Source organism: Adiantum capillus-veneris, chromosome 29 (assembly GCF_014529385.1).
Source record: "Adiantum capillus-veneris isolate H3 chromosome 29, ASM1452938v2, whole genome shotgun sequence".
NCBI classification, from domain to species: domain Eukaryota; kingdom Viridiplantae; phylum Streptophyta; class Polypodiopsida; order Polypodiales; family Pteridaceae; genus Adiantum; species Adiantum capillus-veneris.
The window spans coordinates 48093941-48117205 of NC_140959.1; the positions used below are offsets into that span (position 1 = coordinate 48093941).

The window sequence follows — 23265 nt, forward strand, 5'->3', positions numbered from 1 at the left end:
TACTATTTACGGGTATTTAACACCACAATAAATTAACAAAATCTTTGTTCTCAAGATAATGTAAATGGGAGTGGGGTGCTAGGTGTCACAAAATCCCACCTTGCCATCGCTAGCTCTCTCTCTCTCTCTCTCTCTCTCTCTCTCTCTCTCTCTCTCTCTCTCTCTCACACACACACACACACACACACATCCATCATTTCTCAAGGTTATAGTTTCTACTTAAAAACAATTGCTAAATTCACTAATTTTTAATCTCTCAAACTCCTAAAGCGCTTGGATTTTTAGTGCAAAAGTAGTTCCCATGCACCTCCCAACCTCTTAGTTCAAAATAGATATAGAATGCTAGCACAAATGCACTAACAATAAGAGTTAGGGTTGTATTAACATGTGAAGTAGCAATATAGATAGTGGGTAGCTCATTTCAAAGTGCAGAGGCTGTGATGACAGAGTGCTATGCATATGGATGACATTTTCATGTATGCTATGGCATTGTGGTAATTACAAAACAAATAGGCAAGGATGTAGGAGATCCTTGAGGAAGCTGGCAGAGGTGGTAACATACAAATAGTTGAGCCTAAAATTAGTGATATGAGGTTCTAAATGGTTGTGGAGAGCCTAGGTTTGTAGTGAATACTGCATGTTTTGCATACGATCGATAGGCATGAGTGTACGCATGCGCGCGGCACACACACACACACACACACCCACACACACACACACACACACACACACACACACACACAGAGAGAGAGAGAGAGAGAGAGAGAGAGAGAGAGAGAGAGAGAGAGAGAGAGAGAGAGAGAGAGAGAGCATGCTACCATAGCTATCTTCACTTCTTTTAGCAACAGACATTAGACATGCCTTGTGCACTTGAAGTTGCCATTACCTCTCACTTGTTAGTGGCCATCATCGTTGGGCCTTGAGCGAGATAGAGTGGTAGACACACAACATGTCGCAACCAATAGTTCAATATAGTGCATTCATTGTTTTAGCAATATACCACGGACATGTTTTGGGAGCTTGAATTATCCATCCCCTCCCAACTCTCACTCCTTATCCACCTAGCCCTTGAGCGCCTTCATGAATTGCATCTCTCTCTCTCTCTCTCTCTCTCTCTCTCTCTCTCTCTCAAAATAACATCTCATGAACACATTCCCCAAGATAAGCATACAAAATGTGGCAACAATCACCACGGACGAGAGATCCCAAAATCCCAATATATACAATGAATGCCAAGACTACGTCTTGGCCATCAATCTCTAAGATCTCCTAGCTTATGTATTCTCATGAACTCCAAGAGATCTCTCTCTCTCTCTCTCAATCAAAGCTCCCTGTTGGAGAGTGAGATATCAAAATCTCTCTGTCATTGGTTGAGAGATTTTGTACAAGGGATCAGTGGAAGAAAAGTGATCCTCATGGGGTATATATAAGTGTGCTAGCAAGAAACCAACTTTCTCTTTCTCTTTCTCATACACGTGCACATGCACAATCAATTGCCAATATGTTGGGAGTCATTTGTGTGGCTTGAAAGGCATTCCCTCTTATCGTGTATATGGGTAGAAAGCATTAAACCTCAGTAGATATGAGAACCGTTGATGCAATTTTTAAGTAACAGCTTGCTGTCTACAAACCGTCGTTGAAGGCAATGAAGTGGGACAAACTACTAACTGGTCTGGACTACTAGTTGTAAATTTGAAAGAAATAGTTGCATGCCCTTCCAATTTGTGTGCAAAGAGAAGGGGAGTTTCTTTAATGCCTTCAAAGGGTGCGCACATGGAAAAGGCATTTCCCTGCTGCCCCCACAATCGAAAAGTAAGGTGGAAGCTGCACGTAGCTCTTCCCGCACATGTGAGTAATTTTCCAAGAGTGATTTAGCTTTGCCGGAGGGGCTAGTTTTCTTAAGCATGTGCGCACCCTTTTAAGATGAAAAGTAGAGGATTGAGAGGGATGCTGACGGGCATGTGTGAGAGATTGGGCAACGCCTTGATCTTTGAAGAATATATGATTAAATTCAATAGAAACCAGAAAAACAAAAGCGAAGGGAAAAGGCATTTTGGAAAGGAGCACGGAAAGTCAAGAAATCACGCAAAAAAGCAGATTACGATCGCGAAAACCGGAGTCCATTGAATGGAAGACAAGAGGCCTTATCGAAGTTCGGAAAATGGAGACGTGTTCAGAAGTCCACGTGGGCGTGTATGATTGGCATGGAGGCAAATAATAGTGTGTCTCCATGTCAGGTAGCACGTGAAAAATGAAAATGATTTTTTTCTAGTTTTTAAAATGCTTGGAATTTTGGAAAGCTGGGAAAAAATTGGAAGAAAAAAACAGCAGGAATCTACGTTTCTCAAATGCACGTGCTTCTTCTTTGAAAAAAAGCAAAATGGGAAAGGGACCATTTTCTGCTTCTCGATTAATTAATTAAACTAATGCGAGTAATAATTAAAATAGCCAGAAATCTTTTTTATTTTTCATTAACTTTTGACTAATAAAGACACAGCCAAAAAGTTTTTCAATCAAATGGGTTGCTATCACTTTTGGCATTATTTATTTACTTTCACTATTTGTATTTTCTTCTTTTTTCTTTTTTTGTGCTTTTTACAGCTTTTTATCAGTGGGTATAATTATTAATTTCTCACATTTTTATCCATCTTCTTTTCAGCTTTAATTCTAAAGTGGGTATTGTTAATCTGATTAAAAAGTGTATATTGGTAATCGCATGAAAATGTAAATTAAGTGGTGGTTATTAATCACTTTCACCCACTTAAAATCCAATTAATCCAATTAAGTGAACATTTTTTGATCATTTTGACCCATTAAATTAAAAAAGGGTTATATCTACTTAAAGTGAGTCTTTTTCACAATTATTATCAGCTAATTTTCACTTTAATTAAAAAAGGTTATGTCCACTTTAATAAAGTGGGTCTTTTACACAATTATTATTCAGCTAATTTGCACTTTCGCCCACATGAAAATATAATTAAGTGGGTATTATTAATCACTTTCACCCACTTGAAATCAAATTAAGTGGGTATTATTAATCACTTCCACTCACTTAAAAATCAAATTAAGTGAATAAATTTAGATCATTTTCACCCACTAAAAATCTACTGAAAGTGGGCCTTTTTTAGCAATATTTATTATGGGCTGATTTTCACTTTAATTAAAAAGGGGGGTCTTATCCATTTAAAAAATTTGGTGGTCTTAATCATCTTCTCTTTCTGTCAAAGCGCTATGGTGGGGTGGGTGACATTTCATTTTTCAATTTCCCATCAAAGCTTGAAAAGATCAGCTCTGGTTAGTAAAATACTACTGAAACTAAAAGTCTATTTCTCTGAAGTTTTCAAACGAGACGTGTGTTCTATGTACATGTCGTCATATATTATGTAAATTTTGTTATGCTTGGTGCTTTTCGGCCATAGCCACTTTTCTGTTAGGAAAGCCCTTCTCACAGAGAGAGGCTTTTATGACCTAGCCATCCATTCCCTGGTTGTGTGTGTGTGTGTGTGTGTGTGTGAGAGAGAGAGAGAGAGAGAGAGAGAGAGAGAGAGAGAGAGAGAGAGAGAATCCTGCAGGCTTCTTTTTCCTTTGAATTAGGGCTTTTGCCTCCCTGCACTTCAGTGAACACCAAGGTGGATCTTTTTTTCTGATTGCATCTCCCAGGCATGGTGAGACGACTCGATGTCTAACGGCAGACAAGAACCATTGATGCCGAGCTTTGTCGGCCGCGGAATGCAGAGCTTCCTTCAGCCATCGTTGTAAGCTACTATTTCTATTTTCTGCTTATTATGGAAGCACACAGTAAAGGATTAAGGGTTTTTTTTTTCCGCTCTGTAAATGTTTTTTAAGTGAATGAGATTAAACGGCTTGGCTTTGTTTTTGATGAATATGTGGATCCATACTGCTTTGTCAGTGCATATTATGAATGGTAGGTTGAAATGGGACCATATTTTGTGCCCTCTTTACTGCACATCCAGACATCATAATAGTTGAGTTGGGGACTCACCTTTGAGAGCAGAGCCTCTCGCAAAGGAGTGGATTAGATCAACGGAGAGTTTTTAGTTAAGTTTGCAAGGAAAAGCTTAATATATGTATAAGCTCTTCGATAATCAATGATCCGCGTGTCCTGTTCTCTGTGTGAATGAGCTTGCAGCTTGCCATGTTGCTTGCTCTTTCTCTTGTTCCTAACATCAAGGAAAAAATTTGATGGATTTATTGCAATTTTGGTTGAACTGAGCAGTCAACAAACTAATGCACAAACGATTTTACTTGCTCAAAACCGTCAATACTGAAGAAAGATGTTCAACTAAGTGAAATCTGGATTACTCTAAATGCTGTAAGCTTTGAATGCTAAGGATGCGTTCCATTGCAGGATCACCTGTACAAAGTTCTCTTTCATCCATTTTGCCGTCAAGAAAATTCTCCACTTGTTCGTTAATAGCATGTGGCCATATGAATTCCATTATTACCTTCCCAAGTTGTGGATCTACCTGTTGTGTATGCTTTAATTACATGCTTGCACAGAGCATCCTATGAAATTTCATTTTCAATTTCGTTGCTCAAAGCTGACACCTCTGACATTTGCACCTCTTTAAGGGTAAATTTGGGCTCCTGTTGGGTGCATCCAGGTGCACTTTAATTTGAGGAAGTCTATGTAATGAATTTGAAGATTTCTGGCTTGAATAGAAACCAATATTCAACATCACCGCATATATGTGAGGAAGCTCTTGGTACCTGCTTAGTCTTGAGTGCCAAGAGGGTATCTACAATGAGAGCCTTGTTTATTTCGTATGCTGGGCAATGTGCCAGTCAATCAGCTATTTTGTATCACACAATTGTTTGTGCAAAAAATCATGGAGAGAGAGAGAGAGAGAGAGAGAGAGAGAGAGAGAGAGAGAGAGAGAGAGAGAGAGAGAGAGAGAGAGAGAGAGAGCCTCAACCTCAGTGGCATTGAATGTCATTGCTACATGAGCTTCCATCACCATCTTTGCTTTGCTTAACTTGGCGTCCTAGTCCTTGCCATAATTCAAGGCAGCGATTCACACAACATTCTATGCCTCCAGCATGGCAGTTTTCTAGAGTTGAGTACACCAGTGACAGCATTGGTCTATTATTGGTTCGGCTGTATATTTTACGACGTGCATAGAAGGCACACTCTCTTCTAGGTAGTAGGCAGAGTGCCATGCTCTCCTTCCTATCTTTTACTAGTTCAGAGACATGGAGAGAAGTTTCAGTTATGGATTTTGTTCTTCGCCACACCTTGTAGGCTATCCAGACTTGGGCAGGTTGCATTCCATCTTGCATTGCTACAAATAGACTGGTACAGAGCATAGGAGCCATACCGTGGCTCCATACAGAGGACTGCTACTGTTCGCCGCTGGTTTTGTCCATGGACCATACTGCATCGATCCCTCTCACCATGCGAGTGTGGTCATAATCAGTAGTAGTCTCCACTCTGGGATGCTCTTTTGACTGCTTTGTTTCATGGTTTACAACTCATGGCTCCTTTGCTGCAAGACAGCTCTGACGACCACTTCCACACTTTTTTAGCTCTTGTTCCACGGCTTCGGCCAGGGATCAAGAGAGCACAACATTGATCTTCAGTCTTGTAGCCGTAAACACGGTTGATGTATGCTTTTGAGGTTTTAGTTTCATCATTGGTTGATATATGGATTTACATATTGTCAGTCGGAATGTCAATGGCTTGCATCACACTAGCATCAGTGGTCTGAGATAGAATTTGCTTCGTAGAGATTTGCGCTCTCGAGATGTGGATATCCTTCTTGTGCAGTAGCACAAGTTATGTATGGATGGTTGTTTTAGATGTGGCAAGTTGCCGCTTGGGGATTCTCGTACATTATGGGAAACTGCGACTGGACTGACGTACTCTAGCATTGGTGTATGCATTTTTGTGGGACCCCGTTGGCACCATTGTGTTTGTGACCATGGTACTCTAGTACATGGTAGAGTGATGTGGGTTACTCTTGATATTGGTGATACCCTGGTTGGTGTGATGTGCATCTATGCCCCCACTTCAGTGTTAGGTTTCAAGCCCTAGCCTCGGTTATCTATCCGTGGGAACCGCCTCATAAGGCATGTAGAGACACTTTTAGTTTGCATGGTAAGATTGCTCTATATATGTATAAGGGATTTTAAATTATATACATAGCGTGTCTTTTATTCTATCAACTCCTGCTCTCTCTCTCTCTCTCTCTCTCTCTTCTTCTCGTTCAATCTCCTCGCTCGCCATGGCTCGTCCTGCACGCCACCATCCTCCCTAACTGCACCTAACATTTAGCCTGGAAGAGAGTTGAACAATGTGAGCAACAGATTGTACATGCATTGCCTCTTGTGGATTCATGGGTTGTCGGAAGTGATTTCAACAATGTAGAGACCATTGACGATTGGCACGCCATTCAACCCCCATTCTTACCATATGTAGCACTGTGTGAGAGATGCTTGGGATAGATTCCTTTTGGCAATTTTTGGCACTGATGCTTGGCATATTTCTTTTGTGGATCGCACTCCGCAGTCATTGCAATTTTCGTGGGGTTTTAGACAGCAATCAGGTTGTTTGCTAGAGAGATTAGACATATTTTATGTGGGCGCATGGGCAATATCTCATGGTGGTACAACTACGATTTGGCTTGGCATAGTGCTCTCTGATCATGCCCCGGTTTCTCTGCACTTGAGTTTTGAAATTTCCTCTACAAAGGGGACTTCCATTAGAGCCTTACGTGATTCTGCAGACAGATTACATACAGATCATGACGAGGTCCTTGACATTGCTTCAGATTATTTTGAGCATTTGGTGGTACAACTACGATTTGGCTTGGCATAGTGCTCTCTGATCATGCCCCGGTTTCTCTGCACTTGAGTCTTGAAAATTTCCTCTACAAAGGGGACTTCCATTAGAGCCTTACGTGATTCTGCAGACAGATTACATACAGATCTTGACGAGGTCCTTGACATTGCTTCAGATTATTTTGAGCATTTGTTTATTGTTGGTTAGCTTACAGATGATATTCTGTGAGCTGGAGAAGAGGTTTGGTCTCATGTTTAAACTCTTAAAAAACAACACACATTCAATTTTTAAACTTACAAGCTATATGCTTGGGTTTTTTTTTAGCACGATTGCAAGGACACTTTAAGCTTGTGCACCACTTTCAGAGTCTAGCTGGTAGACCAAGATTAGAGATCCGTGTGTGCCAAATGATAGAACCATGTCGTATTTTCTTGTTTGCATGTGCATGTGTATGTGTATGTGTTTGTGTTTGTGTGTGTGTGTGTGTGTGTGTGAGAGAGAGAGAGAGAGAGAGAGAGAGAGAGAGAGAGAGAGAGAGAGAGAGAGAGAGAGAGAGAGAGAGAGAGAGAGAGAGAGAGAGAGAGAAGAAGAAGAAGAATAAGAAGCAGCAGCAAAGAAGAAGAAGAAGTAAAGAAGAAAAGAATTTTAAACATCGCAGTGTTTGGCTTTGATAGTACCTCTTGTCTCGGAGAGGACCAATTGACTAGACAATTCTTTTTGAGGTTCTGAGATGCTCTCAGCCCCGTTATGCTTTTAGGTTTGCAACATATTTGACACAAGAGAGATGCCTGCCTCTATGTGTTCAGGACTTATTTCTCTTATACCAAAAGGTGGAGATGAATCGTCCCTCTGACAGTGGAGACTGATCACCCTCATGTCTTCTACGTATAAGATCTTCGCTCGCATGATCAATATGCGCTTGAAACCCTTAATGCCCGATCTCATCCATGCTTCGTATATAGGTTTTATGTAGGACCGCTGGATCTTAGATACCATCTTCACTTTCTATGAAGCAATCGTGTCACGAGGACGTGGCAGTTATTAACCATGTCACAGAGATGTGGCAACTGCTAACCTTGGTTGTTGGTTTCTTTCCAATGGGGTTTATTTTATTTGTTTTGAGACCCTCTTTTTGAAGTAGCAAACGGTCGGACATTGTATGGCCAATGTGAACGGTAGATTCACCCGCAGACGGGAAGTGGTCGGCACTGGAATTCGTATGGTAAGAGGATGTCTAGGCTCAGAGCAAGATCATATAGGTCCCCCCGTCGCACTTAGCAAGTTGGTGGATACTAGGAAGTGAACTCAATTAAGGCGTAAAGTCAAGGTGGGACTTCCAACAAAAAGTATCCGACAGTTGGGCCACATTGCACTTTTGGATGCGGTCCCAATGAGGATAGGTGGTCAGAAGACCAGTGGGAGCCCAACGGAAGCATCTCCTAAAATTTAGGGAACTGCTATTTTGGGCCGTGAAATGTGTTCGCGTCATTACCTCCGGTATGACTAGGGGAACATTTTATAACTCTGCCGCGAAGTCAACTGGGCAACCGGTCAGGATATTTTTAAGCGGCGAACCCGAAACGGGAAAATGCTTGAAAATGCGCCGAGTGTCACATTTTGGTGAACTTTCCTCTTGCAGAAAAATGGGCGCTGATTTTTATGCTGGGAGAGGCCTCATTTGCAACCTGTCACAGGTTAAGAGCTATGGAGTGCTTTCTTTCCCTCTCATGTACAGTGTGGTGCTAGGAGTGATGCCCTGCACACTACACACTGCTCTCTCTCTCCCCTACGTGCAGTTATGTGATGCCCCACAAGAGGGCTACTCATTTGACTGATGTACAGTTGTGTGGGTTCATGCTTTTGTGCTGAGGCAAGAGCCTCCTTGAGCAGGAACAGGGGTAGCTAACTGCTACTCCAAAGCAGGCACTGGTGAGGGTCATAACCTCACCGTACAGGTGCAAAATCAGCGCTGTGTATGCGCTGTAATTTGACTGTTTTTCAGCCATACGGACGCCAGGATCATTGGGAATCGTGCCCCACTGGCAAAGGACAGTTAGGGGACTGTTTGGGGCTGAAAACAGGTCAAAAATCAGTAAATACAGCGTGCTGAATTTACTGTTTTTTGGACAGGAATCAGAGGGTATACGACAGTGCAAGCGAGTTCCAGCAGGGGAATTGGTTTCGCGCAAGTTTTGGGGCTGTTATGTTGCCGAAATTTGGCCAAATCAAATGGTATCTAGGTGGATACACGTGAAGGATTCCCAGGACCTTACCTTGTAATTTACCCTCCTAAAGAATAAAGAAATACCGAAAGGGGCGCCAATTTTGGGGCCTACAGGTTGTCGGCGTCTGCTCGGAGCATTCTAGCTTCCGAGCCGTGTGTGTATTCAAGTGTTAACTCCCGTCGCAGGTTCTCTTTGCAAAAGTGCTCTGTGTGTGTGTTTAAGTAAAGATTTTCGGGTGAAAGCCAACGCCTACCGCCCTACGGGCCGGTTTCAAATCGAGTGGGCTCGTCAGATAGATGAGCCGATAGCTTGCATGCTTGTTGATTTTGAGAAGGCTTATGATAGAGTAGATTGGGGTTTCCTGGAGGGCACTATTCAGAGGATAGGTTTTTCCTTGCAGTGGGTAGATTGGGGTTTCTTGGAGGGCACTATTCAGAGGATAGGTTTTCCCTTGCAATGGATCAGAGGTGCTTTTGCATTGTACCGTATTGTTTCCAGTGCTGTCACTATCCATTGGACGTCTTTTTCCTCGTCTCGTTTGGTTCGCCAAGGATGTCCCTTGGCAGCCTACTTCTTTCTGTTTGTTTGCAGAGGGCATGTCCCTCTTCTTGCTCCAGAGAACCCCACAACTGAGAGGTCTTGCTATGCCGTTGGTTGAATCGTCAGATTTGTTGGATCAGGATTATGCTAATGACACTAAGCCTTTGTTCGATATGACACACCCACCTTGGACAGTCTACCGGATGCTCTTGCTACCTTCTGCATGGCGCGAGTGGTGCTCTCATAAACTGGCACAAGTCTTTTGGCTTTCTAGTAGGAGTTAATGAAGATAGTCACTAGTGTGCACATGGTAATTTCACTTGGCTACCTAAAGGGCAAACTTGCAGATTTTTGGGTTTCCATGTCGGGATTGATTTGTCGTTGAGTAGCAGTTTGAACCCGTGCTACAGTCCATCAAGAAGAAACTTTGCCATTGGTCATCCTTGCATTTGTCTTTGGTTGGAAGAGCCGTTGTGATAAATCGGGTTCTTCTTGCGACAACTTGGTTCACCACATCTTGCGTGATTGTTCACTCGGGCATCATGGCACGTTCAAGGCGCCTTGTACGCAATTTTTTGTGGGGTGGCATGGATGGATCTACTACAGTCCATCAAGAAGAAACTTTGCCATTGGTCATCCTTGCATTTGTCTTTGGTTGGAAGAGCCGTTGTGATAAATCGGGTTCTTCTTGCGACAACTTGGTTCACCACATCTTGCGTGATTGTTCACTCGGGCATGGCACGTTCAAGGCGCCTTGTACGCAATTTTTTGTGGGGTGGCATGGATGGCTCTACTGACACTTGACCACGAGTTTATTGGGACACTATCATTTTTCCTAAAGAGTAGGGAGGATCGGGGATTATTGATCCAGAGATGCAGAGCAAGGCAGTGCTTGTGAAGCTCATAGTATGCGGATTGTTTCCAGGGGCAGAGCCTTGGAAAGCCTTGGAAACAGTTTCTGCATATGGAAGGGAGAGCTTCCGTTCCTTTAGTGAGAGAGTGCAATGGACACTGTGAATGGAAGTGCATGAGACTGAGAGATAGAGAGAGAAGAATATGACACCAGAATGTTGTCAAACCCTCCTCTGAAGGCCCCACTCTCTATGGCGAGAGCGGTCTACTTATGATTGCAAATCTCTACAATGCTTGGACTTGCCGACGATGAGGATGACGATGAGACGGGCTGAAATCTGAAAAATGCTAAGGGCTGAAATCTGCAAATCTTTATCTACTGAATTCTGACTCTATGTCGGTGACGATGTCGATGACGACAGTACGACGCCGACGCGCTGAAAACGCAGATGCTGAAATCTGCGTTTTCCAGGCTGAATCTGCAAACTATGCGGAATGTGACCGTGCGACGAGGATCTGTTGCGGGAAGGTGAGATCTGCGAGGTTCGGGGGTTCGACTCCGGTTACTGACTGCTGAAAACTGAAAACACTGATGTTCTTGATGGTTTCGTCACGAAGATCTACAAAAACACTGAGGATCAGGCTGATGCAAAATCGTTGGGCTGAATCTGTATTCTGCTCCAAAAACGCTAGGCTGAATTCTGTCCTGCGAGGGAATCTACTAACGCTAGAGGATTTGCTGATCTTGCTGTCGCCAAGAATGGTTGATCTGATGCAAAAACGCTAGGTTCTCAGATGGCTGAAAACGCTAGGTCTATTGCGGGTGTTGGTCTTGCTAAGAAGTTGCCTGTTGAGCAAGGTGCTCTTGCTGCCTCTTCTGCCAAAAAGTGCTAGCGCTAGGTTTCTATATTTTTAAACTTAGCAAAATTGCCCTACCTACTTTCCAACAAAAGTCACTTAAAAATAATAAGTGAAAAATGTCAAAAATAGGGCAAATAGGTTTTATGCACTGGAAACTGCTCCTGATGGTAATGTTGATAATCGTGTTGTGTGCAACCAAAGGATATGCATCTCTGGTCATGCACGGTCTGCGAACAGACTCACAAAAGTGCTAGATCACTTCCTACTCTAGACTGACTTGACTGAACTGAACCTTGGTCATGCTTCTGTAGCTTGTCCACGGATACATAGGGTTGGATGTGTCACGTGACATTTTCACCACGAAATGCAGCATCACGCTTTAGACCATGTGGAAGGCTCACTCTGCCCACATTCTTGGCTCTCAATCCTCCCCTATGGCCATTGTTTTGACAGCCATTTGGACAGAGTTTGCTGCATACTCTTAGCGGTCAATGGGATTCTTCAGCCGGCTCCTCCAGGGTAGCGGAGCAGCGTTGATGCGTCTCTCTTCACAGATGGGCGAGATCGTCAGTTCTTTTCCGTCGATAATGGCCACATCACATGGCATTATGCACCCCCATAGTGGTTCCTTTTACATTCATCATATAGACCACCTTGATATATATATATATATATCAAGTTCACACCTTGTTAGCCCACTTTTGTACTTCCTCTGGGTGATAGGCCCTTGTGCATCTCCAAAGGCATATAATACAACCCCTTTTCTTGCATGCGCGCACGTGCACACACACACACACACACACACACACACACACACACACACACAGAGAGAGAGAGAGAGAGAGAGAGAGAGAGAGAGAGAGAGAGAAAGAGAGATTGAATCATCGTCCATGGAGGTCAGATATGACCCATGGGACCAGAGACAAAATCATTACAGTGTGACCCTCTAAGTCGGTGCATTAGATACATATTAGTTAAGGACTGAGGGTCCGTCAACAAGGTGGAAAAAAAAAGAAGCAAAACCTAGGTGGTCGGGTAAGGGGAGAGCCCCTTTCAGAGTTCGAAACTCCTGGATGATGGCCTTACCCCCTTGGTATATTGCTTGCCCATTTACCTTGTTTTCGTGCTTCGTGGACCTTTTTGAGCTCCTGTTTTTTCATCTTGAGTTGATTCGTGGTCAACTCTTCAGCAATCCAAACCTTTGTTCCCTTGAGTAGGTGGGTTTGGCGCTACAGCTGCACCCGCTCCTCTTTGTCCTTGAAAGTCAGAAGGCGATTCTCTGGTGGAACTTGCCTATGTGTGTCATTGATCCAAGAAATGGCTTCGGCTTGATGTTGATTGTTCGCAAAATATTGTTGAGCTTGATAATTGCTTCTTCAAGGGTATCGTCGGCGGTGCACCATGGTGAGGGGAGCCCACCAATCCGGACCTTGAGGGAGTTCTCTTCTTGAAGTTTCTGTCCTCAAAACTCCGTTGTCACACAGGTCTGGACTTTTTCAGTGGCTGCAGAGTGAGCTTGGGTGACTTTGGCTTCAACTTCTTTGACTGTCTGCGGCAAGATTGACCATAGAGTTGAAGCTTGCCTCGAGCTTTCTAAGGCGCGCTTTGAGGTCGTGATTCTCTTCCATAAGTTGATCAACATCTCTTTGAAGTTGTTCGATCCAGTTGCGTTTGCTCGTCGCCGCTACAACAGCTGTGAAACTAGGCCGACTCCTCGCAATGACCTTTGGGGTATTCATGATGAGATTTAGCTTCAGTATGGCCTAGCTATAAACCAGGCCTAATTAACACTTCAAAAGGGTTTTACAAAGCTTCGTTATGATGGGCTGCTGTTGTTCAAGTGGGTTTGCAGACCTTTGGCTCGGATTTACAGAGCAAGGGATTGCAATTGCTGTTGCGCGAGGTGGTTTGCTGAGAGAGCTTGAGCTCGGGGCCAGTTGCTGAAGGCTAGGGTTGACTTGAGTTCGTGCAGGGCAGGGCAGAGGCTAACGTTTTTTTTGGGGTGGCTTGAGTTTCTATAGGGCATCGCAGAGATTAACACCCCCCTTAGGGCAGCCCCTCGCCCATAGGGAGGCTGAGGGAGGCACAGGGTCGTCTCTAGGGTTGTACAGAGAGAGAGAGAGAGAGAGAGAGAGAGAGAGAGAGAGAGAGAGAGAGAGAGTTTTCTTGGCTTACAGAAATATCGCAGATCCGAATTGTGCAGATATTGGTGGCGACATTGGTAAAATCAATCAGCCAGTCAATGTAGGGTTGGCTGAAGGAATAGGTTTCTTTGATAAAGGTAGGAATGTATTTTTCTTTTCCAATTATTACTACGCGCAAATATCCATTTTCTTAATCTCAATCAACTGTACAGGGTTTTTCCCAACAAATTACACAGGCACTTCTAGTGCACTTCCTATTATTCCCTTTCAGTACAACCCTCGGCAAGAGGTATGATTTAGGCTTTTGCCCTTAGCGTTATTTTTTGTGCTTATTCTGATCTCTGAAGAGTTGCATTTCTTCTACTAAAATTTGGTAGGACAATCGGCGAGCCTCGCAATCAAGCTCCTTATCTGAAGCCAGCTCAGAGTCAGAATCTGAACAAAATAGACCTTCCAATCCTAATAAAAAGATGGGCTTTGAATCACCTCCTGGAAGACCCTTCCAAAGCTGGCCCGACCATAGTCCTCGAGCAGAAACTTCCACAAGTATGGAAGGAGAAGGGAAGGATAATGACAGGGTGAGCATTAGGTCACTTTTAAATTTGGTACAGGGGGTTCTGGTTTCCTTACGATCATTTGTAATAACTTTAATTTTTTTTTATTTCAGCTGGATAATCGATCTCGAGGTGACCTCGTGCTAGCATCTCTCTCTTCTGATCATGATCGTGGGAAGGTCACAGACTCTAAGGTATTTTTGTCCCAATTTCCAATGTGTTCCACATTTACAACCAGTAATCATTTTCTTCGTAAACAAATTTGTGTGCTCAGAAAGTTGTTAGGTTACCAACCATCATTTTACAGTCAATTGTTGGTTTGGACTCTGCACATTTTATACCATGAAGGGTTAAGTGTTTGAACTTTGTTTAAGACTCGTAACATCTCATACCATGAATGGTTCTCTCGTGGATGGTCTTCTTTATGGTCGTGGTTTTTTATCAGCCTTGTAACCACATCTACAGCAGCCAGGAAGGTGCATAGCTGAACATGACGTATCTAGTACATCTATGGCAGTAGCTTATTGTAGATTCAAGTATAGTTAGTATTCATCTATTGTGGGTGCCTATGTTTGCATCCATACAGGGTATCTGTCGGCGTCTATATTTGTTCATTCGTTGTGGGCTAATGCGTATCGTTATTGCATTTCTTGTAACTACACACATCAATCATTTTGCATGCTTGTTTTTGTTTTTCGGTTGAGTTTACATCAACAGCCAGGTCATCCATTCTGCAGGTTCTACGCCGCTTGGCTCAAAATCGTGAGGCAGCACGCAAAAGTCGCTTGAGGAAGAAGGTGACGTTTTCTGTGAGTTGTGCATATTATAACTAACCCTGGGCAATCACTAAATACTCACTTGTCATACAGGCTTACGTTCAGCAGCTGGAATCCAGCCGTGTGAAGCTTAACCAGCTCGAACAAGAGCTTGAGCGAGTGAGGCAACAGGTATGCTATTGTTGGGCTATTTCATCACTTTCTAATCTCTGGTGAACTAAGCTAAAGCCATCGATAACATTAATTGTTTCTTAGGGAGTGATGATGGGAGGCTCCTCGGGACCTCACAGTCATCCAGGTACACCTTTTCTTTGTGCGCGCTCGTGTGCGTGTGTGTACATTAGGCCTATTGACTTGGATATAAAAAGATTCAGACTTAATTTGTTCAATTGTGAAGCATGTGGGGAAGAAGCACCCTCGGTGGAACTTCTGTGTTTCCTAACATATATGTGCAGAGTTGTTGTCGTAATTACTTGGGAGGACTTTATTATCATTCACAATGTGTTAATGAACGATTATTTTCATAATCATGCAGCTTACTTAAATAGAAACAAGTTTACTATTGGGCACTGACGATGTTAGTGGGGATGTGGAAGTATTTAGTCAGTAATCATGCATGATGGACTTGTGGATGACTACCATGAGTCTATACGTTGCACTCTCCATTAGAGGTGAATATGGGCATATCCTGGATACATCTAGGTATATATACTAGCTTCTCTTTGGTACCAATCATGTTCACATTACTTGCAGCTGTATCTGCCTGCTCATTCTTCTAGTTTTGTGTGCGTTCAAGCATGGAATCAAAACGTGAGGTACTAGAAGTCATCCACACTTGTAATCTGAGCTTTTATGAAGGTCTTTAGTGGGCAATAGAAGTGCTAGTCTAGCGGTGTTGCATTTCAATGAACAAGGGTATTAGGGTCGTAGGTCAGGTTTGTAGGACAAAACAAGCTGCATGAGCTTGTCTAATGTGTAACAAGCTCGGACACCCAAGTGAGAAATCAATAGCACAAACAGAAACTGAACCAAACTAACCGCCGGGAGGGGGGGGGGGGGGGGGGGGAGAAGAAAAGGAAGAGAGTTTTAACATCATAGGAAACTATCCCAAGAGACCTTAAGGATCTAGAGAGAGAGAGAGAGAGAGATAAAATGAAATGTTATATTAACATCTTCAAAAGGCCAAAGTGACCTCTGAGACCTGTATAATACCATGATCCCCTAAATGAGCTCTGTGGGTACTCCCATCTCCTGTTGTCTGCGCATTTGTCTAGCTTTGGGTACAATACCCCTATATGAGCTCACAAAGATAGGGAATAAATACATCTAGATTGAAGAATGTGAACAAAATTTCCAATGCTTGAAAGATGCGATCAGCAAGAAGCCAACTCTTTGCCAGCCCCAATTGGGATATTATATTTCATGTACATGTTGACGCTTTTGAAATGGCAATGGGGGCTATATTGTTGGGAAGATAGACTACCCAGTCTACTTGCCAGTTGCAAATTCAGTTCAGTAGAATAAGGATATTCAACAACAGAGAGGGAGACACTCTCAATGGTGTTCAATGTAACCAAATTCAGACATTATCTATTGGGGAAGTTATTCCAATTTTATGTTGATCATTCGATCTTATTGTTTCTGATTAATAAAGTGATTATACAAGGAAGGTTAATCAAGTGGATGATGTTCCTAATAGAATTTGAATTCAAGGTCTTCCACAAGCCATGCACATCACATTGCAGTGTTGATTTTCTTTCCAGAAGCACTGAAGGCTATTCAGAAACATCCTTGCGAGATGAACTAGTGGATGTTGAATTATTTCATAGCACAGCTAAGGAAGATCTAGATCCAAAATGGAAAGAAGTGTATGATTTCCTTTAGCTAGGCAAATTCCCAGAAGATTGGTCTCAAAACAAGAAAAATGTACTAATTATTCAAAGTTTGAAGCTCACCATTATTATTGGAGCGCTTATAGATTGGGTATTGATGGTGTACTTTGGCGATGTGTGCCATTGAAGGGACGACTGCAGGTTATCACTGAGGCACATTATAGTGATGCAGGCGTCCATTTTTCAGTTTATATCACATACAAGAAAATCCTTCAAGCAGAGTTATGGTGGCAATCGATGATGGCTAATGTTAAAACTTTTTGCAAGACCTATGATATATGACAAAGGATGGGTAGACCTACAGTAGCTGATATGGCACCACTGACTCCAGTTCTGCCACTGGGAGTTTTTATAAAACGGGGACTTAACTTCATGGGACCATTCGAGAAGGTAACTCCTAAAAAGAACAAGTACATCATCATGGCTACATGCTATGTCAACAAATGGGTGGAGGCTAAAGCACTTCTAGATAACACTGATAGGTCTACTGTCTTATTTATTTATGAGAATACCATTTGTTGCTACGGTTGTTCTATTGAAATAGTGTCAAACCAGGAGACTCATTTCATTATTGATACAATGGAAATTCTCATGGAGATGTTTTCAATCAAATACAAGAAATCAACGCTATATTACCCCAGATTCAATGGAGAGGCTGAAAGAAATAATAAAACCATCAAAACCATCCTCATTAAGATTGTTCAGAAGAAACCACATTGGTGGTGAGGGCCGTTTTTCAAATTTTGCTCCACCTCTCTCTTGGTATACACTTGATTCTCAAAATAAGGAGAGGTAGGAACAAATGCTATGAAAAGAAAAAAATCATTGGATGTTGATTCTACCTAACGGTCACTACTTGACGGTCACTACAGGTGAAGAGTAAAAGTCAATAGTAAAAGGGAGAAGAATCTTATGAATTATTGAGTTGGAGTCAACAAAATATTATCAAATTCAAGCATAATTCACTTGTGCACACAACATTTGCACATGAAGTCAAGAGGGACCACCCGGAAGACTTCTGGAAGGAAAAAGACGGACAGATATTTTTGTGGGATTTTTCTCCATCTTTTTCATTCCGAATTGGAAACAATTTTGAACAAAAAAGTTGTAGGCGTTGAGCTGATCTTTTGGCTTCTATTTTTTTATAATTTTTGGAGCTACGGTTTGGGAGGTATGGCTGAAATGGTGGAGCCTATCTGTCCACTTGGGAAGAAGTCATGGTTATCCAACTACACACACCAGTTTCTTATAGGTTTCTCTCTATTATTGTTGTATTTTCTCTTATTTTGTCAAGATTATCTCAAATATTATAAGGGAGCTCTTGGACTCAAGCTATAGAAGGTGGCATGGAGAGACAGCTCGCCATGATGAAGGCGATTAGGAGGAAATTGATCAATAAGCAGGGCACACGGAGCTCTCTCATTGGAGGAATGCCTCTAATTGAAGTTACTCTGTGATAACTCCTCTTGGCCTATAAAAGCAAGGCACACAGAGCTCTCTCATTGGGGGAATGCCTCTAACTGAGGCTACTCTATAATAACTCCTCTTGCTCATAATCTCTTCCCTAATCATTATCTTGGCCTATAAAAGGAGGCCTTCTCTTTTGTAAACGGAGACCACACACTACACACACACACACACATTATCCCATATGCACACTATCACATATCCACACACCTACACATACACACCCTTGTGCTACATGCTAGTAGCATAAACCCTAATCACATAATCACAACACCATCACCATCACCATCACCATGCACAAAAATGAGCGCCATATCTCCACACACTTATAATGAAGGATTGAAGGCACAATTTCAAGAAGAATGATAGCTATACTCATGATATTCCTCACCATCAACTCCCATCCCTCCATTATGCTTCCTACGGTCTTGTTCCCTTCTCATCTTCTTTCCCTATGCTACACATTGTCTTCATCTTTTGTAAGCAATCAACACATTCCATCTTGGTGCCATACCTTGTGTCGTTTGAAATACACTTCATTGTGAGTATGGTTTATGCTTGTTCTTTCCATTTTTCTTATGTTAAGGTGTGTGGATTTTCCACCATACACACACTCTATCTCTCTCATATTCCTATCATCTTGCTACTTGCATCTTAAGGTGTGCGGGTTTGCCACCTCTGGTATGAGAAGTAAGCATACTTGCATGTTTCCCTTACCTCATTATCTTCCTTACTATATGCCCTAGTAGCAAACCCATTCTCACTCACTCACCATTTCTCTCATCTTGTTTTTCGACCACCCATCCCACACTTGGGCGTGGATCTTGAAATTGTTTTTGATTGCATGTTTGATTGTGTATATGTATGCGTCCTAGCTGCATATCTTGCTAGGTGGTGCCCCTATTGTGTATCTCTCATGATGAGGCCATCGTGCATAGTCTTGGTGTAGAAGCCACCGGGTTTGTTTTGCACTTCCGCCTTTCATTTGGTGCCCCACCGAGGAGGGCTTTGCAAAGACCTTCAGTCAACAAAGAGTAGCCATGCATGCCGTCAATGATGAAAGAGTAGCTAGAAGATTTTTCAAATTGGGGGACTGAAGAAGAGAAGACTGTAGAAGCACTCAAGGCCTTCATCAAAATGCTACTGCCAGGTTGTAGTGTCGTCGATATCTATGAGGTAAGCTCGCCATCTCGCATTGCTCGTGCTAATCACAAATCCAGAGCATCAAGTGGGAGGGCTACGAAATGTCATCACTGTTGTCAACCAAAGCATTTTGTCAATGAGTGCCAACAGAGGAGGTGAAGAAATAACAGTGAGTTTTGCTTTTGAGAACTGCATCAACACTCTCACATCTGTCAAATTTTGTGTAGCACCAACTGTTTTCTCTCCAACGGTCAGAGAAGAGTCGTCAACTGCATCAACCACAAAGGCCAAGCCACAAAGCCTAAAGCATTTGGTGGAAGCAAGTGGGCGTTTGCTCTCTCTAGGCCTAGAGAGTTCAAGTCAAGTACGACCACCCAAGCGTCGCCGTCGTAGGCAAAATGGAAAGCCGATTGAGGTAGAACCCATATGGAGGATTATGTGGACTTCAACATGAGTTAGAGGCCTGTGGTAAGGTGTCACCTTGTCAACACTTAAGATATGCAACTCTAGTAGTTAAAGCCTTCCCTTACACCCAACGTGGATAACAACAATAGGCCAGAAGTCTTTCCTTTTCGTTTCTTGCAGCACATGCATGTAAACGTGTACATTGATAGGAAGATATTCTACCAACAAAAGATTTTTTCCTATTCGGAGCAAAGATGTTTGATGAAATCCTTAGATCTCCATGTCCCATCATCTTGCCCATTCTTGATTACTACCACTCTTTTGATGTAAGTATTTTTATTCTATTCTCGCCTTGCGCTCTTCTTAGCTCCTGCTCAAGTTTTCCACCCATGTATAAACGTTTATGAATCGCTAAATTATTCCTTTTTTTTTTTTTTTGTAATTGTTGTGTCAAATGCAAGTCCACAAAGCTACAATAGATCCGTCTCCCATGTGATCTGCCCTCCTCAATAATGGTTTTGAGTGTCATGATATGGCCAAGAGTAGAAAAATCTCTCTTGAATCCTGCCTGCCCGATTGCGCGTATCCCCTCTTTCTTACTCAACTGTTGCTCAAGAATGGATGCATACAGCTTTGTCAATGTGTGTCCAATCATGATAGTGCGATAGTTTCCAGGCTCCATAGGGTCTCCTGACTTGAAGATACGTATACTAGTAGATAGGCTTCAAGTATCAGGCAAGCCCATCACACATGGCTCGGTTGAACATAACTGCTAGAGTCTAGAAGCTTTGCGAGTAGATCTCTGGTATGTATGAAATGATTAGCCACTAAGCCATCATGATTATATGCTCTCCCAGTCCTCATCCTGTCAATGGCCTTCTTCACCATGTCACTGGTGAAAAAAGCACGTGTGTGGGCATGGATCACAGGGGGGTTGGGAAGGGGCGGGTGTCCAGGAACTGTGTACAAGATGATGTGTATTGGCCCCGGGCCTCTATAGAGGTGTGGGGGGAGTGCTCATGAAAGAGTCGCCGTGCCTCACGTGAGTCCTGACTCAAGAATAGTTGGTAAAGATCCTACTCTAGTTGAGCCAGAAATGCCCTCTTCTTCTGTCGTGCTAGGCGTCGGAAGTCAATCTGTGACTGTTTGTGAGTGATGTCCCCCAAAAGCACCTCCCTTTGGAGTCTGGCTCTTGTCTCGCGGCATTCCTCATCATACAAGCTATTCTGGGGCATACTCCGAGAACGTCGTCTTTGCTCAGGCTGGGTGTGCGGGTATGCCTCTGTTGCTGTATCATGTAATGTCTGTGTCAGTATAGTAGTAAGCTCCTCTAGAGATCGCCCTAGCTCCTCAGTGCACTGGCGTGTGTAGATCCCATCTATGTATACAAAGTCTGTCTCTCGCGTGAAGGTGTAGCGAGTAGGGGTTGCTACCCGTGGCATGTGTGCTACACGAAACTGGAAAGAGATGGTCATCGACACACGGGCATGATCCACTGCCACACCAACAGGTCTTGATCCAATCGTGAGATCTTGGACACTAGAGATGAAGCTCGGCTGTGCCATGACATAATCCACTGTACTGGCTCCATGTCTGTGTGGAAAGCATGTAAAACCTCTCGCAGAGGGAAAGCTTTGTAGGCCATTCAAGATGGCCAATTGAAACTAATTTGACTATTTTGTTTCTAATTTCTATTTTCTAGAATTAGGACCTTACTAAGAAATGTGCACAAGTTAACTAATAAGTTAAGGAATCACAGGTCTGTAAGAAAATCCATCAGGAAACAGACAACTCTGGTGTGTCATATGATGGGTGACAAGAAGCACCGTGAGGGAGTTGGCCTGTTAGTTCGATGGGAGAAGACCAGGTAATGGTGGTCCCTGATGAGTCACAAGATGGGTGACAGGTTCATCGGTAAGGGGACACACCAAGGATCTAAGGAGGAAATCCAAACTGAGTAAGAAAATACGCGTAAGAACGCAAGCACAAGAATAAAGATGGGTTCAATGAAGCTTTTTATGAAAAGCAGGAACAATCGCGGGAAGGCAGACGCTTTCCCGCGAGGAATCTATGTTTGCATTGCATTCGTGCATGTGGTTGCATCCAGGGACGCCTGGGAAGTGTTTTTAAATGCATTGGTTTTAACTTATAAGGTTTTATTGAGTTTTTGGGCAGGTTCAGACCAATTTAAAATATGCCGGCCGCCCACTTAATAAGTGGGCAGCCACTTAGAAGATAAAGCAACAAAACTAGCCAGCGAATTCTCTCTCCCTATTTCGGGTAGAACAGCGCCAAAAAAAAAAAAAAAAACGGCTGCGATCTCTACGCGAGCAGTTATTCATGCCGTGGCCAGGGAGCTATAAAAGCACCACATGCCCTCACTCACGGGAGGTACCAACATCAGCAAGAGAAGACTCTGCCGCAAGAGATCGCGAGACTACGAAGCATGGAAGTCGCTTTACCCGCGCAAGAGCGACAGGTATCTATTGTGGATTCGCCATACGACTTGTTGTCGCGTGTTTGTGTGGTTTGTTTTGCAGGAATCTCCCGTCTTACGGGAAGGCCCTTCACGGGAAGTATGGCTTCACGCCTAAGTCCCTTACGGGAAAGTACGGCTTCGCGCCTAAGTCCCTTACGGGAAGGAACGGCCTTGTGCCCAAGCTCTTTACGGGAAAGCACGACCTTGGGGTCTAAGATTACAGAACGGAGGGGTTTCCTCGGGTTCTCGTGCTTGTATACGAATTCTCCGTGAATAAAAGAATACTCTTTAAGGGGGGGGGACCAACCCATCTTCTGGTCCCCAGTACTGTGTCGATCTTCTCTCTCTCTCTCTCTATTTATTTCTGTCTATATTCTTTGGCTTCAGTATTAAGTGATAAATTCTATTTATCCGAGTATATTTTATATTGTTATGCGCTCCCGTTTGTGACAGTGTATCAGAGCATGGTCTCCTCTCTTTTTTAGTAAAGAAGGACGACTCTGGGAAGATACGGGAAGAAGCCATGACAAGCCAAGAGAGAAGTAAGCAGGCGGAACCGTAAGTCCTGCAAGGAAAAGCTCGCAGAGTTGGATTTTTTTTTTTCCCTCTCTGCAAGAAGTCGACACAAGGCTTGGGATTCTTTGAGAAGGCGACAAGAGCATGATGCTCAAGAACCTAGAGAATCCAAGGAGCGGAATGCTCGAGATTCTTCAGAATCCAGAAAATATCCATGAACGTCAATCGAGAACTATAGCCATGAAATCCCGTCATTCCGGGAAGGATATGAAGAAGGTCTCTAGACCTAGGAACAGTTCCAGTCAAGTTTGATACTTTTGACGGAAGGGAAGATGCCCCGAAAGCTACCGCTTTGATTCGACAAGTTTGAAGTTGCCTTTGCAAACGGCAATTTTTGAAAAAGCGTCGAAGATGAGGCATGTGATTAAACACCTCAAGGGGATTGCAAGTACTTGGTGGTATACCAAAGCTCTGCAAGGAACTTACAACAAGACTTGGATTCAATTCAAGGCTAAATTTTCGGACAAATTTTTTTTTCTCTACACTTCGAGGAAGGCATCTAAGAAGATTGGGATCGGTTTGCCCAATCGAAATACGAGCGAGTCCAAG

At 43.1% G+C, this 23265-nt stretch overlaps 1 protein-coding gene across 4 annotated transcripts in view; it reads left to right on the forward strand.

Annotated features, from left to right (window-relative positions):
- Nucleotides 1–3239: 3239 nt before the first annotated feature.
- Nucleotides 3240–23265, forward strand: part of LOC147419153 (transcription factor TGA2.3-like) — a 36623-nt gene continuing 16597 nt past the window's right edge. Inside the window, exons 1-9 of one of the 4 annotated variants that reach the window (XM_086506341.1) lie at nt 3240–3294; nt 3661–3755; nt 13458–13561; nt 13637–13713; nt 13802–14002; nt 14092–14172; nt 14716–14775; nt 14848–14925; nt 15010–15052. In XM_086506341.1, the coding sequence (XP_086362467.1) occupies nt 3679–3755; nt 13458–13561; nt 13637–13713; nt 13802–14002; nt 14092–14172; nt 14716–14775; nt 14848–14925; nt 15010–15052 (721 nt within the window). In that variant the 5' untranslated portion in view covers nt 3240–3294; nt 3661–3678. Of the gene's footprint in view, nt 3295–3365; nt 3756–13457; nt 13562–13636; nt 13714–13801; nt 14003–14091; nt 14173–14715; nt 14776–14847; nt 14926–15009; nt 15053–23265 lie in introns of those variants that run through there. The other 3 variants (XM_086506342.1, XM_086506340.1, XM_086506343.1) reach the window with 3 other exon arrangements.